The sequence below is a fragment of the Ochlerotatus camptorhynchus genome, unplaced genomic scaffold (assembly GCF_037179485.1).
Source record: "Ochlerotatus camptorhynchus isolate MF236.1 unplaced genomic scaffold, CSIRO-AGI_Acam_v1.1 ptg000855l, whole genome shotgun sequence".
In the NCBI taxonomy this organism is placed as follows: Eukaryota; Metazoa; Arthropoda; class Insecta; order Diptera; family Culicidae; genus Ochlerotatus; species Ochlerotatus camptorhynchus.
In genome coordinates this window covers 80,533-98,322 of record NW_027041314.1, presented here as the reverse complement: position 1 = coordinate 98,322, position 17,790 = coordinate 80,533, and the positions used below count along the sequence as shown (strand labels likewise).

At 34.7% G+C, this 17,790-nt stretch overlaps 1 protein-coding gene across 3 annotated transcripts in view; it reads right to left on the bottom strand.

The window, feature by feature from the left end:
• The window catches only part of LOC135715328 (innexin shaking-B), a 157,620-nt gene that overhangs the window by 88,273 nt on the left and 51,557 nt on the right, over positions 1 to 17,790 (bottom strand). The window contains exon 1 of one of the 3 annotated variants that reach the window (XM_065238645.1): positions 7,487 to 7,802. The exons of 1 other annotated variant lie outside the window; for it this stretch is intronic. In XM_065238645.1, the coding sequence (XP_065094717.1) occupies positions 7,487 to 7,734 (248 nt within the window). In that variant the 5' untranslated portion in view covers positions 7,735 to 7,802. Of the gene's footprint in view, positions 1 to 698; positions 720 to 7,486; positions 7,803 to 17,790 lie in introns of those variants that run through there. One more of the 3 variants, XM_065238647.1, reaches the window with a different exon arrangement.

Sequence of the window (17,790 nt, the reverse complement as noted above, 5' to 3'; positions counted from 1 at the left end):
CTATCTATTTTCCGCAACGCGGCGCGACATGTACCAAGCTTAATCATAGAGGAAAAGGAGGAGCTGTCAAATGAGCACCAGAGCACCAGAGAAATTTGGCTTCACTCGAGTTGTTCCCAGATGACAGGCGTTGCAATCCTGTGCCACTATGTCACACTGCACATTGCAGTGTTGCCCACAAAACAGCTGCTTGATCATGCAATTAGTATATTATTTTAATTTTTTAATTTTTTTTTAGTATATTTTATAAGAGCAATAGGAAAAACGCAAAAAGTCAATGGACAAAAAAAAGTTCTCCCATAGTAATTTCCATATAAATTTCAAATGGTTCGTGCCTAGTCAAGTGAGCCAAATGAGATCACATTTTGGGAGGCTACTCAGGGCTCGTTTGAGTATTGTGAAGCGAAAACTTCAAATGTTGCATCAGTCTAAAGCAGTTTCGCCTTATTAAAACATTGCTTATTTTTATTTTAAAGATTTCCGTAGGCTGGTCAACTCTTAGTTTTAATTAGCGATCTTTCGGCTGCAACATGTTTCTTTTAAATCATCAACCTAGCATCGTTAGTTGAAAAATAACGCAAAATAGTAGTGTACAGAAATCTTGTATACATAAGAAATTAAATTTGAAACACCGTAAAATAAGAAGAAAGTTGGTAAAGAATAGAATAAATTAGAGATCCTCAATGCAATTAACTCACCACTGGTGCAGGTTTAACTTAATTGTTTTTAAGATGCCGTGTTTGTGACAAGATTGTGTTTATCGGTACCAGTGTTTTTCAAAAGTACGCATGCTAGATTCGGATTGAGCTTTTCCTAAGGATAGAATATTACAAATGGCTAATTTAGTGTACAACTCGCAATTTCACTATTCTACTTCATTGCGATAAATGCATTGATGATTATAAACTTCAGCATTAGCGTTATCATTATTTCTAAATCTAAGTAGCAAGCCTTCTATCAAATATTATAAATTAATTTATAATATTTGCTTCTATGCTGGTGATTTCTATTCTAGTGAAAAATATTCATTGGGTGTCAAGAAACTGTGAACTACCGAGTTGATAAGTCCTGAGAGTCTGAATCTGTGCCTATTAGCACTAAAGGCAAATCTAAGAAACGTATAAAAAGATGAAAAAAAAAACTAAGGTAATTTAACAATCTATACAAATACATCAAATCATTTTCATTTTGCTTTTAAACATGAAACAATATTAATAACTAGCCATACCGTTAAACGGAAACTTCCAACATATTCTGAATTGGAGTTTAAGGCCTCAGGCCTTCCCAACGTACGACCCGTGGGCTATATCCAAATGTTTTGAGCGGAGCGTTTTGAAAAAAAGGTCAGTGGACTGTTTAATCCAACTAATGAATCCTGATTCTAGGTTGCTTTCATTTTTATTAAAAACAAGATAAGGCCATGTTTAAAAATGTAAATTTTTGATACTTTAACTTTTAATAATAAGCTTTTTCAAAAGTATAAAATAAACTAAGGGTCGATTTCATAACCTATGCTTAAATCTTAAACTAATTCAAAGGTTAAGTCTTATGCGTAGGTGAATATAGCCCACAAAAAAAAGTTGTAATTTTCCACGGGCCAACCTTTAGATTTTCTCCTTTAAGTGAGAAAACTATTATCCGAAAGATTTAGCTCATAGGGTAGAGTTGAGTTGAAGCTTTAAATTTTAATTTTGTGTGGAAATTTTGGATATTATATATTAAAAATTACAACCCTACACTGTTTCAATAGTAAAAAAGTTTCCTTGTTCTCATTTAATTCAGTATACCAAATCTTGTAGTTCAAAAAATAAGTAACAACTTTGCCGCATCATGAATCCAGTTAATTTTATTGAGATATTCGCTTTGAGATGTACATATATGAGTATTTGGTATATGAACATTTCAACCAAATCCCTTACATAATCTTTAAACCAAAAGCGCCAGCCAGGTACAATAAACAAAACAGAGAAAGGTTATCTCACCTAAAGGCACTAGTCTGGATGTTAGTCTGTTTAAAATATGAACTTTTAGATTGTTTTGTGGTAATCTAGTTGATATGCCTACGATGCACATATAATTCCATGAATGAATATCTCCATAATACTAACTATATTCGTGATGCTGATATTCTAAGCTCAATCGAGTTGGCTGATCCAAAATAAAAAGAAGCTTCTAAAAATATTCTAAAATAAGCTTCATTTGGGAGCTTATTCAAGATGCTTGCCCGTCACTCCGCTCCTCTGATTAAAATAAGACACAGCCAGGACAGTAAATATGAGTAGCTATGAAGTGATGGAGCGTTTATCAAAGGTTTAAGGAGCATTTCATTGTTTTAATGGAACGTTTACATAGCTGCTATTTAATATCACATTTAATGGCACACAGGTGGAATTGTGATTGATTTTCAAAATAATATTAAAACTTGTTTTGTTTTGTTTCACATGCATAAAAAATTCAAATAAATCACATTAATCATTCACTTTTAGGCGATACCTGCACTGCCGTTCTACGCATATCTGTCCCATGTTACTTTTGGACGTTCTTCACTTTTGTTCATAAAACAGTACTTTTTTAGGTAGACTTTGGAATGAAAATAGAAAAACATATAACTTGTTCTGGGTTTGTATAAAAACAATATCAAGCCTAATTGTCACATGTTGAAATTCTACGCATAATTGTCCCACAAAGATTTTCTTGACTGAATCTATCATTAACGAATCGATTTGTGTACACAAATTATTGAAACAGGATTTATATAATCAAAAGAAACGGTATGAACCATTTTAGGAAGTGGAAGTTTTATTTTATGTTGATAAATATTAAGAAAAACGGGATTTCATATTAAAACACCAGTTTCTAATTTCAAACACTGCATTATTAGACACTTACGTAGACAATCGCCACCCCGACACTCCCCCTATAGTGTCTACGTGTTGCATGAAAAGCCCCTTTTATAATATGATAATACGCAGCATAAAAGTCAACTTTGTACGGACGAAATTTGCATGTGCATGTCAACTAATCCAAAGTATTTCTTGAAATCATCGAAGCCCACGATCGACGATCGTGTAACGTATTGATCTTTTGTCCACAGCCGCCATAAATCTATGGTTGGACTCAACATGATTAAGCACAATCTCCTTTAGGCCTACGTTCATCTTGCTAAGGAGTAGAACAAGATGTTAAGAAGTTTATGTTCTAAATAGTGCATTCATCATTAGTTTCTTGCAATGCCCATACTTTTAATAGTTTTATAGAAGTAGCAATGTCAACAAATTTATTGTTGGTATAATTTAATGATGGAAAGCTATACAAACTATCCAGGATCTTCCAAAACTTCGCGGAGAACGCAAGCACAAGAGTAAAGACGTCAAACGCAACGTGGCCATCAAAGCAACACTGAAAGTAACAGTCTCTAGTGGGACTAACATGCGTAGAATATCCTACTTCATTGCAAATTTCTAGGCATAACAGTCCCATTAAATATTGTTCGTATAAAAATAGGCTTAACTGATTTCATTGAAGGTAATTTCTGTAGTTTTCACTAAAACATATTGATTCTGTTGAAATGTGAACAATGCGGTAACTTATTTTAACGTATATTTCTTCCAATGAGCAGAAATGATTGGAAACATTATTCGCGATTTTCTCAGAAGCAACTTTTGAAACATGGGACTGATATGCGTAGAACGGCAGTGCAGTTCCTTGTATTTGAGTAGATGAAATTCAAGTACGCTACAATGCAATGTAATTAAATCGGAACCTTCAATTACGAACCAAACTGTGGGTTTGCAAATCGACTCGGTGCGTAAAAAAAAACTCGCTATTTGGGAATTACTTCGAAAAAAAAAAGTTTTTGAAATTATTGTCAAGTACCCCACAATATGGATATTTTTGGAATCGGGTGACGTGTGGGGACCAGAAATCCATATCTTACGTTATTTTCAAATTTAAGATGGCGGCTTCCGGTCACATAAAAATTAGAAAAAGCTATCATATCTAACTTCTGAGCATCCAACATTCAAACATATTACTAAAATGAGAAAAATTCAAATTTAGCACGGGATACGCAATGTTCATACAATGACTCGTACATTGATCTCATTAAATTTCGCCATAAGGTACAGTGGTTGAAGCGAGATAATTAGTAGTGATTCACCGAATAGTATTAGGGGTACTCGGCGTTTACACCAACATGTTAACTGATATTTGGCCATTTCTGTTGAGACTGCAAAGACTGCATGTGGCCTAATATTCGGTGCATCATTAATAATTGGGAACAAAAATATTACAAATTTCATTAGATTTGCACTAGAATGTTTTCAGATTGTTGATAACATTTAACAATATTTTTAGAGAAATCAAAACGCGCAAAAAGTAGCTCACAGTAGTAAATTTCGTGTTTATGACATATGCATACTTTTTTTCATAAATTTATATAACTAGAAAAGCACAAGTCTTATAAAACAAAATATTGGTTATTTTACATGTTTAAAAAAATATTATTATAATCATTCTATTTGCAGTGGTAGTATAAAGAAAGATGTACGTTTGTATAACTTTTAAAGTGCATAATCTATGTTACTTGGGAAAGATATGGTTTTGGACGATTAAAAACTGTGTAAATTGAAAAAATGCATAGTTCATATTAATCGAGGAAAGTTTTGTGTTATGTTGTTAGTGCATTTATGGAACATATGAGTGTTACTTGGGTGCAGATTTCCACAAATAACTTCTTGGAATCTACATGCCTACAGGCATGGAAAATCACTTACATTCATTTCATGCATTCATTTACATTCATTTGCCTCTAACTTTTTTCATCAACAGAATTCCGTAAAATGACGCATAAAACTTTTGTATGTTTTGATATTAACTACAACTTTTGTCAAAAGCTCAATTTTGAATCTCTTCTGCATGACGAACTAGACCGGGCAGAACTTTTTATTGTTTTTCAGTGAATGTAATGTACATTCAACTAAAAACAATTGTGGGTTCGGTTCTCTCTGGTTCATCATGCAAAAAAGATACAAATTGAGGATTTAAAAAAAAGTTGTACTTAATAGCAAAACCTACAAAAGCTTCAAACATAATTTAACGGAATTCTGTTGATGAAAAAAGTTAGAGACATATGAACGTAAATGAATGCCCCGTATCGTGGGTAGATCACCTTTTCGTGGTACGTTACGGGATGTAAGATCTACCACCGATTCATAGTCCTGACTACTTCAAACTTGCGGGACAGAATTTTTCAGTAATCAAAGGAACACATCTTAGTCCTTGTTACTTTTTAGGCCTTGTTGATAGTGACAAGACTCGGCTTTGTCCACCGAGGATGATCTTGAAACTCAAGAAAAATAATGAGTTAGTTAGTCTTCATCTATGTGATTCCTAATATTCTATTCGTTGTTCCCTAGTTTGAAGTGGTTAAAACTAGGGTTCTGATGCATGGTTACTATCACTGTCATTCCTTAATTTTGTTGCTAAGGAATCCAATTTTGACTGACAGAGGGGCGCGCCTTTGGAGGGTGTTTCAACACTCCGAAGGGTATAAAGAGCAGCACCTTTCAATTAGAGTCGGATCCTTGCGATAAATGCAAGAATGACAACTGTAAAAAAAATCGAATGCTTCATAATTTCTCAATAGTGAATAGTGAACAGAAATACGACATGCACTAAACTAAGGACACGGGATACACTACAATAGATCAAATTACTGGTCGCAGTGGTGTTAGGTCCCGAACAGAGAAAAAAATGTAATTGAATGCACGAAATGAATGTACATAATTTTTCATGCCTGCAGTTAATATATCAATAGCCATTACTTCCATAAACATATCAGAAAGTAAATTATTTTCTGTTTGTTCCTCGTAAAAAAAATGCAAAGAAAGTGCATTTATGATTTTTATTGTATATATTATCGTCACATTTACGCTCTTGGGTCACTCTTGACTTGTCCGAGGATGAGATTTCAACTCGTTACTCGTGAGACTTATGTATAACTAATAACCACTACGCCGGGGTCGCCTCCACATTTATCAATCAACATCTGAACAAATCTGCTATTTTTCAATTTGTTTACAATACAATATGTGGTGAGAATTGATCTAATATGAAACTGCCATATCCGATTGGCTCCAGCAAGGGTAAGTTCAAAATGGCTATCATCATTATATCCACCAGGCTATGAATTTAGTAACTATTTATATAAAAACTATGCTATAGAAATTATTCTCACACCCATGCACAGATATATATGAATATCCCAATTGTACCTTTAGTTTTTGTTTTGATGGTTTTGGAACGTATGTTTCATGTAAAAATATGCACCACATAATACACCACATTAATTAAGATGCTTTAACATTATAGCAGAGATAAAAGATTTCTTGGGGATTGGTTTCAGTTTACTAATAACAAGCATTCTAACAGCATTATTATTTGTGTTAGTTTATTTTTAAATGTGTTCAAGCCAATTACTGTAGCACCACTGTAAAATCTGGCGCACTTATTCAAGTTGGCTTATTGTAACGATTTAGGTTTCTACTTTAATGTACACAAATAAAAAGTTTGAACCATTATTAAGAATAGAAAAAATAATGGATATATAATTATAGTCCTCGACCAACACCAATACTGTCTTAAAATATATGGTTGCTTCAAAGTGTTTGCAACATCCATAAACATTTACAACAGGATTGAACACGCATGCAATTTAACAAAAAAAAACTTTGAAGGTAGGTAGAAGCGACATCTCAACACATGCAACTGTCTGTATTTACACAACACACTCATAACAGGATAACTAAGTAACACTAAACAAAAAATACACTCAATTATGTTTTTTTGCAATTTTATTTTTTTAGATTTTGCCCTCATGCACGATGGGTACAGCATTTTTAATAACACACCTAGTCGATAGTTGATATCACACGAATTAAAATAGAGGCGAAAAAAATCGCTTAATGCAGATTTGAGTGTATTGTGGTAAATCAGCTTGAAATACAAATGTAAAGAGGTTTTAATGGTATATTTGCAAATATTATTCAAAAACAAAAAAAAAAAAGATCAACTGGAACCACTTTTGATTGACGATTCTGTGCGGTTGGATTATTCGGTATGAGATGTCGTTTCTTATGTAAAATTCAGGATCTCTAGTAGGAAAACAACATCATACAATAATAAACGATACATTACAAATATGTCATAAAGCACGAATAAATCGCATTTCAATCAATCATTATCAACTAATACTTTTCAAGCAAAAGTCCTAATATCAACAATAAAGGACTGAAACAAACACAGCGAGTTCAATTAGGGTATACGGTACAACGTTGAAGGCAACTAAATTACAGGTATCAAGAGTCAAATACCTACAATGAAATGAAAAAAGCAGTGAAATTTGGACAGTCATATTGGAAAAGGCTTATAGCAGTAGACATGAACAGGTGGCAGTTGCATTACATAATAAGGACAGTAAGCAAACCTTTTGTGTTGAATTCCTCTCCTAGTATCGACTAAGCTCCTAGCGGAAGCGGCTCTTCCCATGTGTGAATGATGACCAGAATCATAAATACCCCTTCTTTGAGGAGTATCCGGTGATTCAAGCTCAAGTTCCACACTAGGATCCAATGGATGGAATTTTGTTGATCCACCAGTGTCCAATATTGAACTCACTATTGAGGCACTCCGAAACGTTTTCAAATCAGCACGACTATCTGGATCACTTAACATTTATAATTAATTTCCTGTTTGATACACTTCTTTGAAAACACTTTACTGTTTAACAATAGAATCTAAGTGGAATCTTTTCAATTTAATTTACATCACTTCTTCAGTTGATTCACCTCGCCATTCTATCTGATAGCAGCTTTCTACTATATCCGATTGTTTATATTGGTCCATTGAATAGCGAAACTGTTTTTTAAACAGTGTAAACATTTTTTCTTTTCCTTTTTTTGAATTTTGTTTAGCATTGTTAAATTTTTCACGTGTTTTCTTGTATGAAACAGATAAAGAGAAGCAAAGCTCAATGAGAACAATATCAGGATTACATAGAAAATAGAGGTTATTTGTAAATTTATTTAAAACTTTCAGAAGTCGTATGAATTAAAATGTCATCAGAGCAGAAATGATTCGATTTTACGATAAATGTAAGCAAGGACATTAATTATAATTGTATTCATGCATTGGAGGAAGTAAATGATAAAACTACATTTTATTAAAAAATAAATTTACATAATATAAAAGAATACACCCAAAAATAGATCTTTGCATTTCTGCACACATATTTTTATACAATCCACGTAAAAATTTACGTGATTATCCAATTAATTTAATCGTGGCTAGTGTGGACAAGCGTTGAAATAGTGTTCATGATGTTGAACAGAAATAATGCCATAACAGGCAATTGAACGAATATCGTCATGAAATTTAAAAATTATATAAATCATTTCACCGCTGAGCCATCAGGCCCTCGAATACAGAGTTCTTTTCCTCTGCTTCCATGAATGTATGTGTCATAATGGAGGATGCTAATAACATAACCCGTATTTATGACAAAAGCCGTCTTCTAAAGTGACAATGAACCACTTTTTTTTTCCTAACAACCGATTTTCCGTCAGATCACTTCTCCAGTGAAAGTTATATTTTTTTAAAGTATTGGCACCCATTTCTTTGACTCTCATTTTGCGATGATGGAGTGCAAGGAGAAGGACCTTTTAAATATGCTTGTAGAAATCATGAAATATTTTAAATAATCATCGAAAAATTGAAGCTCCTTGTTTCAAAAGTTAATACAGAGTTTGTGTCTTCGAGTTTTAAAAATAATAAAGTCATAAAAAATCGTGAGTTGATTATATTAAGGTGGAAGAGTCCCCGGACAATTAAAAAAAAAAAACAAATCAGTCCTTCGTTGCAAGTCAAATTTGGGGACATGAAAATGCATTCACAGTGATATACGTAGTAAACGCCTTTTCATTACTAGAAGTCACCGTTCTAGATTTGCAAGTGTTCACCATAGCATGGTTAAGATAAAACGCGAAATATTAGTGATCACATTTTCATGACCATAAATTAAATAATTTGCCGAAAAAGTTTCCTTCTACAGTCTGAATAATGTTTTGAGTCTTGAATCTTACAATCTTCATACGAGGTGACTATCGATCTGGATTACTCAGCGAATTATTCAAAATATTTTTTTTATTGTTTGGGATGAAATCATGGACTAACAAGAACTAAATCGTGTCTCTTTGGATGTGTTATTTGATTCGTGGCCTTTTTGTACATAACAAATGACCAAAAAGCTGCTTAATTGTGTAAGCAATATTCGGACGTGAACAAAAGGGTCGAATATTAGATCTATTACCAATAAAAGTGACCCACATACATGTTGTTCAAGCAACCGTAAGTGCAGAAACATAACTATGCGCATCCAAGTTTGATGTCAACTCTTTCCAAAAGATTATTATCTACGTGGATGCCCCGAATGTTAACATTAACATTATTTTTTTTTGTAGTATATTTAAGCTAAGACAAATCATTATTTTATTAGCCAAAATTTCATACATTTAATGGTCGAATACAGCTACCTCAATTAAAAGCTTAAAATATATGCTTTCAGGAAAATCTTCAAGGATTTGAAAAGACCTTTTCAACATAGAAACAAATTTTGATTTAATGTAGGGCCTAAATGTATGTAATGTCGGCCTAAATGTCCCTAATTTGGACCCATGCATAAATTCAGCATTCGACTAAATTTTCAATTGCGTCCAAAAATATCCATTAGTACTGTCTCAATGACGCGTTCATCCAGATAAAATTGATAAATAGCAGATTTTTAGCGATGGGCCCAATCTTAGATTCATAGGCCAACATTAGAGCCATTTCCCCTATTATTGATCTTTACAATGATATACATTTGTCAGCCTGTATCTCAGAAAGTATATGGTTCAGAGAACTGATATTATGCGGTTTCCTTTGAAAAACCTACTACACATTGACAAACACGAGTCACGAATCTGAGAAAGTCAATATTGGACCTGAATCTATTTAATGAACTGGTGATGGAAAAACGTTTGTAAGAATTGAAGGAGCTGCGGGCAATATAGAAATAGAAGCTTTACTCAAGTCGCCTCTCAAGAAGAAAATGAAGAACTATAAGAACTTTTTATATTTATTGTACTTGTTTCCGATTAGTTGTTATGACACATGAGCCTTATGCTATATGTTCAGACTACAGAGGAATAACATGTTATATTAATGATCGATAAGAGAAATGTCATCAAGATAGTTTTATAACATCCTTGAATTCTCAATTCTGAACATACCATTACTAAATAAATGACTTGGAAAATTGAAATAAATATGTTTCTATGACTATCATAAACAAGCCTGTCTTTACTGTAATGAAATTGATGAAGTGAACAAACCAGAGTACTGACCAACATTTTACCAGTTTTGCTAAGTTTTGTAATAAATTTATATCTTTCTTTCATTGCTATCAAACTAACCATAACAAAATCAGGAAACTAGTGCCGAAGTTAGAATGATATTGATTTTCAACCTTTATCCCTAAATTTTCATTTATGCACTGGCCTGTATTTTGGGGTTATGATTTCCGTCAGTCTTTGCTAAGAGATGCTGACGCACGTAAAAAACACACGTAGATCTACGCCTTAGGGCAATAGCAGAGTAAACGTTAAACGCCGACCCGAGTGAGAAATAGCTAGCGCCCTTAGACATTCTTGCGACTCCTTATTCTAAGTTGTTAGTATCTTTTAGTTTTTTTTTCTAAACTTAACTCAATAGTCAATATGAGTTGTACTAAGGTTGGCCACAAAAGCTTATTAATTGGATATGGTGGGTCACATACGCATAAACGTTGAAATCCTTTGCGCAATTTTTATTATTATTATCTATTATGAGGATTGTCATTTTGGGGGACGGCTCTTGTCAACACATTCTTAAATGTAGGCACTATTATAGCGGATGTGAAACACGCATTGCACTGCATTGCAACTCATTTTGATATCGAATTCTGTATGTTATTGTATATTACGTGACGTGTTGTACGGAGTTATTCATAACTGTGGTTGAAATCACATCCTTCATTATGATTGCTCGCCACTTCGACGGAGTAAAACTAGTTTCGCATTTTAAAGCTTATAAGCTTTCAATCTCCTTGTGCATGACATCTAATGCAAGTTCTATGCTTTGACCCAAATTTGGGTGTATATTTACGAAAAAAATTATCATGAAATAGAAAATTATATGAAAAAGACTTGCAAACAGTGCTAGATAATCTGATTCGTTGATAGTTATGATTTAAGATTATCAAACGCCTCGCGAGTAATCGGTCCCATCGTAGAGTTAAGTATAACTTGTAAGTTACAATAATGAATTATTGATAAAGCTAACGTGATTGAGCCTTTTAAATAAACGAAATAGATTGATCTTTTTTGTCACAACATCAAAAATATTATGCAGGGAGGACATACCATTTAAAATGATATTTTTTTTATTATCCTATGATATCTCAAAACTGGAAGGAATTTATAACAACGTTAGACAATTTTCTTATACCAGCAGTTCTATAGAAAAAAGTTAGAGTGGACCTTAGAATTCCGTAACAATTAACAATTTTTATCCCAATCGAAAGATATTAGGCCCGTATTTTTTTTAATTCCGTCATTAGAGTGGCCACTTCCATGTTAAAGTGGTCCGAAAAATAAGCATTTCCCCAAATTTTCACCGATTTTTTTTTTATTAATATGGACTTCAATTTTATATTTCAAAACATTGATTATAATCTATTTTCATGATTTCCATGGCCTCGAGACCAGAAGGCACTATTGCATGTTATATTTTAAAATTGCAAATTTGTACCCAACATAACAATAATGCTGAGTTAATTTTCTTTAACAATATTAAATTTTGAATAATGAAGGCTCATAGCAGTTTATAAGCAAAATCAAAAAACTATTTTTTTTTTAATTGTGGAAAAGCCAAAATTTAGATTTAATAATCTTTCCTTTGACAGTTCTTCTTCTTCTTCTTCTTCTTCTTCTTCTTCGCATTTCAAGCTTATTGCATATCGCATATTAGCTTATTGCGTGCTCTCAACTTAGTGTTCTAGATGCACTTCCACAGTTATTAATTAAGAGCTTTCGATGCCTGTACCATTTTTGCATTGGTATAATTGTGTGGCAAGTCCAATCATACTTATATGCCCAGGGAAGTCGAGAAATTTTCCAACCCGAAAAATTCCTAGACCGGACCGGGAATTGAACCCAGCCACCTCCAGCATGGTCTTGCTTTGTAGCTGCGCCTTTACCGACTGAGCTAAGGGAGGCCCCATGATCAGTTTGATCCACTAAATAGGTCTAGTGGTTCAAAAGATATGATTTAAAAAAAGAAAAAGCCCTAATGGTGAAATTAAAAAAAATACGGCTCTGATATTTTTCTATAAGGAAACGAAGTTCCACTCTAACTGTTTTATGGAATAAATGTACAGTAAGGGTTCGATTTTTGCAACACACACGTTTTCCACATCTTTTAATAATTAAAAATCTGATTACCTGATTACGTCTAAAGCTTCAAACTTATCCGCAAAGTCTATGAAAATTATTGAATTCAGCTAGAGGTTTTTTAGTGTAGCAAACACGCAAATTAAATACATTGAAAACATGATGCAAAATCGGAACCTTACTGAACCCAAACATGCTTTTGTGATACTAGGATACTTATATGCTGCTGTAAAAAAATTTGATGCAATTGTCCATTTAAAAAATGAGTCAGCCTGTACCAAGAAAAGCAAAATGATATACAATTTCAATAAACTTTTACAGTCACTTTATGACATTAACTGATTTCAGCACTGTCTGCTACAAAATATGTCAGATAACCGATGAAGTATTAAAAGTAATTAGGAAAAGAACTTTCAAATAGGATAAAATATGGTTCTTCACCCGTGACAAATTTATACTCGCTCTTACAAACAGAAAAATAAATAATAATAAGTGCATATATAAAAGAACTTTTCTATTTTTTTTTCGAGTGATTTGTACACATTCTAACTATATGTAAACTTAACCTGTATGTGGGAAAATTGTGCTTTGTATACACTGCCTAGTGGTCCAGGATTGAAATTTAGCAGAAAAGTAGTCTTTTGTTTCGATTTTTAGAGGTTTGGTGTATTCGTTGAATTTTTTGTGCTTCAAAAGTCTCTGAGGGTGGTCCTCAAAATTTATAATATCCATAAACTAACTGCATTATTTTTTGGAACTAAAGAAATATTTTCTTACGAAATATGCGTTTTAAGAATCTTAAAAAGTCAAGTCAAGTTGCATTTCATGGGAAATATGAAAAAACTGGTGCTATAAATCTATTTTTTTCTGGAACACTCTTAGTCATTTCCAAAAAAATTGGCAAGAATTTTAAAAGAGAGAAATTTTTTTTGCTGAACAATGTTTCTTAAATTGACTATGCTGAAAAACATATGAACTGATTGCCATAAATATGAAAAATAGTTTTTGAATATCAATTAATTTGAGGACCTCCCTAAACTTCACTGAAGACACCAAACGTCTAAACATGGAAACACGAGTATATGCACATTTTATTTAAATTTGTCGCTAGGGTGGCCCTTTGAAAACCGTTTTTGGCTGTAACCGTTTTACTTCAAATTTCTCATCAGACTCTCTCTCTCTCTCTATACTCAATTATATTGAAAAAAAAAAAAATAAAGTCAAATTGATGATGATGATGATGATGAAAGATCAGCCTTCAATTTTTAGTGAGCTTCAAGTTGTTCGTGCTTATTTGAAAATTAATTTGCATTATCCCCATACTGCGTAATTAAAATTTTAAAAGGGCCTCCCTTAGTTCAATCGGTAAAGGCACAAATACAAAGCCAGAGCGGTTTAGGAATTTTTCGGGATGAAAAATGTCTCGACTTCCCTAGGCATAGAGTATCATTGTACTTGCCACACAATTATTCTAATGCATCAGTGGTACAGGCATCAATTTATAACTGTGGAAGTGCATCCAGAGCACGCAATAAGCTAATATACGATAAGCAATATACTTGAAATGCAAAGAGAATAAGAAAATCAAAGAAAACGGCATATTTTCTATAAAACATCGTTAGTATCATATGATCGTTAAGAGGTAACGTGTTACTTTACTGGGCAAAAATGTGCATTTAAACAAGTTGTTAAAGTTGCTTGAAGATGACTTTCACGAGAAGTTTTAAACAAAATATATGAAGCTAAAAAATTGTTCATATACGCCCTAATTTAATTCTGCACAATTTTTCTATAATGTTAGAGATAGAAACATTCAACAACTTTGCTAAAGAACTTATGTCATTATTTCCAAAAATATGAAAGCTAGTTTTTGAATATCAATTAATTTGAGGACCACCCTTACAATCACCAAAAGAAGGGACTTTTGAAGCACAAAAACTTCCCCAAAGACACCAACCATCTAAATATTAAAACTGCTAAATTCCAATCCTGGACCACTGTGCACTGTGGCATCAAAAATTAGGAATTCCATAAGAACGACTTATAAATTTTCAACACTTTTCTTAATCAAAAGTTTGTCTTATGAAACATAATTCATTTGTCAAAACATTGAAATTAATATATAAACTTAAAAATGTATTATAAAATGTTGCAGACCATGATCGAACTTTGAGCGTTCAGATTATTGAACCCGTGATTTGTGCACACGTTTGTTAACGCTGGGGAAATCTAACAGTATATTCATTTATAAGTCGTGCTCATGGAATATATAGCACAAGCCTATGGAATTGATAAATGTGTTGAGAAAAAGAAATCTTCTTATTAATAAGTCATGCCTATGGAATTCAAGATTTTTTTTTGCCTCAGTGTAGGGTTGTAGGATGTCGAATGAGACCCTTGCTTCTTATTAGGGCCTATCGCTAAAACTCATATTGGAAGCAAGAATGATGTTTTTATTTTTGATAGAATGTCGTTGGTATACATAAAATTGAGACAAGTAGCGATAGACTCAAACAAGGAGCATGGACCAAATTTTCATTCCGTCATAGGGTAACGTGAATATGTGCTTTTATATAATCAGTTCTACGAATACATTTCATTGTATGTTATTGTCTGAGTGTACGATTCTTTTCAATAAGTGTAATAAACATTCACAAGAAACCTCTATCAATTAGTACAGGCTAAGGTGTATTCATCAATTGTATCAATTTATCCACTTTTTTCTGACCCCTCTTACGAATTTAAATCCCGAAAAAACTGTTCGAACCCGCATTCAGGAATATAGTGCATCATGTCAACTTATGTCTGATTAATCAATATTGAAAATCAATATGATTGTGTGTATCGAATGATGAATTAAAGGTCCGATGGAAACTGACAAATTCCTCAGGAAAATCTTTGTTATGCCTGGGCAGTGTTGCCAGTCCGGCAATAGCAAAGTGAAGAGGTGCAGCGCAAACACTGGCGTGGTAACCATAGTACAGTGAAAGAGGAAATGCTTCACCAAGCCCGAGCGTCTGTTCACTATGGAGGTGCGGCTCAAAACGGCGTCTGTTCTCCATGTTGCAGAAACTTTGCTTGACGGGACAAAATAATTGGAAAAGCGGGCATCGAGCGGCTACTTTCTACCAAAGCAGTGGCACCATCACAAGCTGGGAACCGGCTTTGTAGTGCTGGGTAAGATGCGCCATCACGTGATTGGTTGGCAGCCGATCAACGCGAGGATGTGCAAGTTGAGGATTAAGGGCCGTTTTTTTCAACTTCAGCATCCTCAACGTGCACTGCCCACACAAAGGGAGATCCGACGACGAGAAAGAAGCGTGCTATACTCAGCTGGAGCAGGTGTACGACGGCTATTCGCAACGGGACGTCAAAATCGTCATCGGCGACATGAACGCTCAGGTAGGATGGGAGGCAATATACAGACCGGTAATCAGGCCAAACAGCTTGAATGCCGTATCAAACGACAACGACCAACGATGCGTGAGTTTTGTAGCCTCTCCCTGGTAGTCCAAAGTACCTTTTCCCGTGCAAGGATATCCACAAAGCCACCTGGAGATCACCTGACCAACACACAGAAAACCAAATTGATCACTTTCTAATCGACGGAAAATTCTTCTCCGACATTATTAGCATCCGCAGGAGGATTATCAACGCAGGATGAACAGAGATTCGGACCATTACCTAGTTGCAGTATGCATGCACTCAAAACTCTCGACGATGCATAATACCGTCGAAGTCGAACGCCGCGACCCAACATTGAGCGATTACGGGACGCCCGAGTTCCCCAGGCTTACGCGCAGCAGCTGGAAGCTTCACTACCCACGGAAGACTAGTTTGGCGCAGATACTCTTGAAGATGGCTGGAGGGACATCCGTTCCGCCATATGTAGTACACACTTAGAAATTATCGCCGACATCGGTAATTTTTACCGAAATCTGAACAGCTAAACTGTTCGGTAAAATTTATGCAATTAAATTCAATTGCTTTTCAACTACTTTGAAACTAAATCTCCACTAAAATTACAAGATTTGATCATTTAAACAAGGTTGAACATGGTTTCAAATTATTTTCAAATTCAATAACCTTTAAAATGAAGGTCGAAGTTTTACCTAACGTTCAGATGTTCTGATTTCGGTAAAATTTACCGAACACGGAACCAAAATCTTAGTGTTTACTGCTGCAGCGGCACTTGGTACTGTGATCCCAGGCCGAAAAAATGACTGGTTTGACGACGAATGCAAACTATTAGTAGGTGATGTGATCGAGTGATGTGCGTTATTCGAGTATCGGGGACACTCTCGAGTCCATTTGAATCTCGAAGAGGTTACGGCAAGGTGATGGACTTTCGTGTCTAATATTCAACTTAATTGTTTGTTGTAATTGTAATTGTTTGTAATTAATTGTTAGAAGGTGTGATCAGAAGAACTGGGATAGACACGAGTGGCACGATCTTCAGGAAGTCCATCCAGCTTCTTGGCTTCGCAAATGACATCGACATCATGGCACGGAACTTTGAGATGATGCTGGAAACGTACATCAGACTGGAGACTAAAGCTAGGCGGATTGGACTTGCCTTAAACGCATCGAAGACAAAATACATGAGAGAAAGAGGTTCTGGGGTAGACAATGTTCAATGTTCCCACCCCGGGTTCAGATTGGCGGTGACGAAATCGAGGTGGTCGATGAGTTCGTGTATTTGGGCTCATTGATGACCGCCGAAAATGATACCAGCAGATAAATTCAAAGACGCATTATGGCAGGTAATCGTGCCTTCTTTGGACTTTGGAGGATGCTCCGGTCGAATAAAATTCGCCGCCGCACGAAGTTGACTATCTACAAGACGCCGATTAGACCGGTGGTCCTCTACGACCACGAGACCTGGACTATGCCCTTGGTGTTTTCGAACGGAAGGTGTTGCGTACCGCCTACGGTGGAGTGCAGATGGATGACGAAACGTGGAGGAGGCGAATGATCCACGCAACAGCTGCTGGGAGAACCATCCATCGTCCACATTGTAAAAATTGACGTACAGCGGGCAAGGTGGATCATCGAAGTAGAAGGTGAGGTACAAGGTTGGCGAAGTGTGGCTATGGATCGAGTAGAGTGGAGACGACTTCTTCGGCCAGCAGAGGACAACAAAACCTTAGTCTGATTGGTAAGGTAAAGTATATTAAATCATTAACTCAAGGGAATTTACTCGGTGCTACACAGCTAAATCAATTTTTATGTGACCTATTGTAGGTTGCTAGTCTATTCGAGT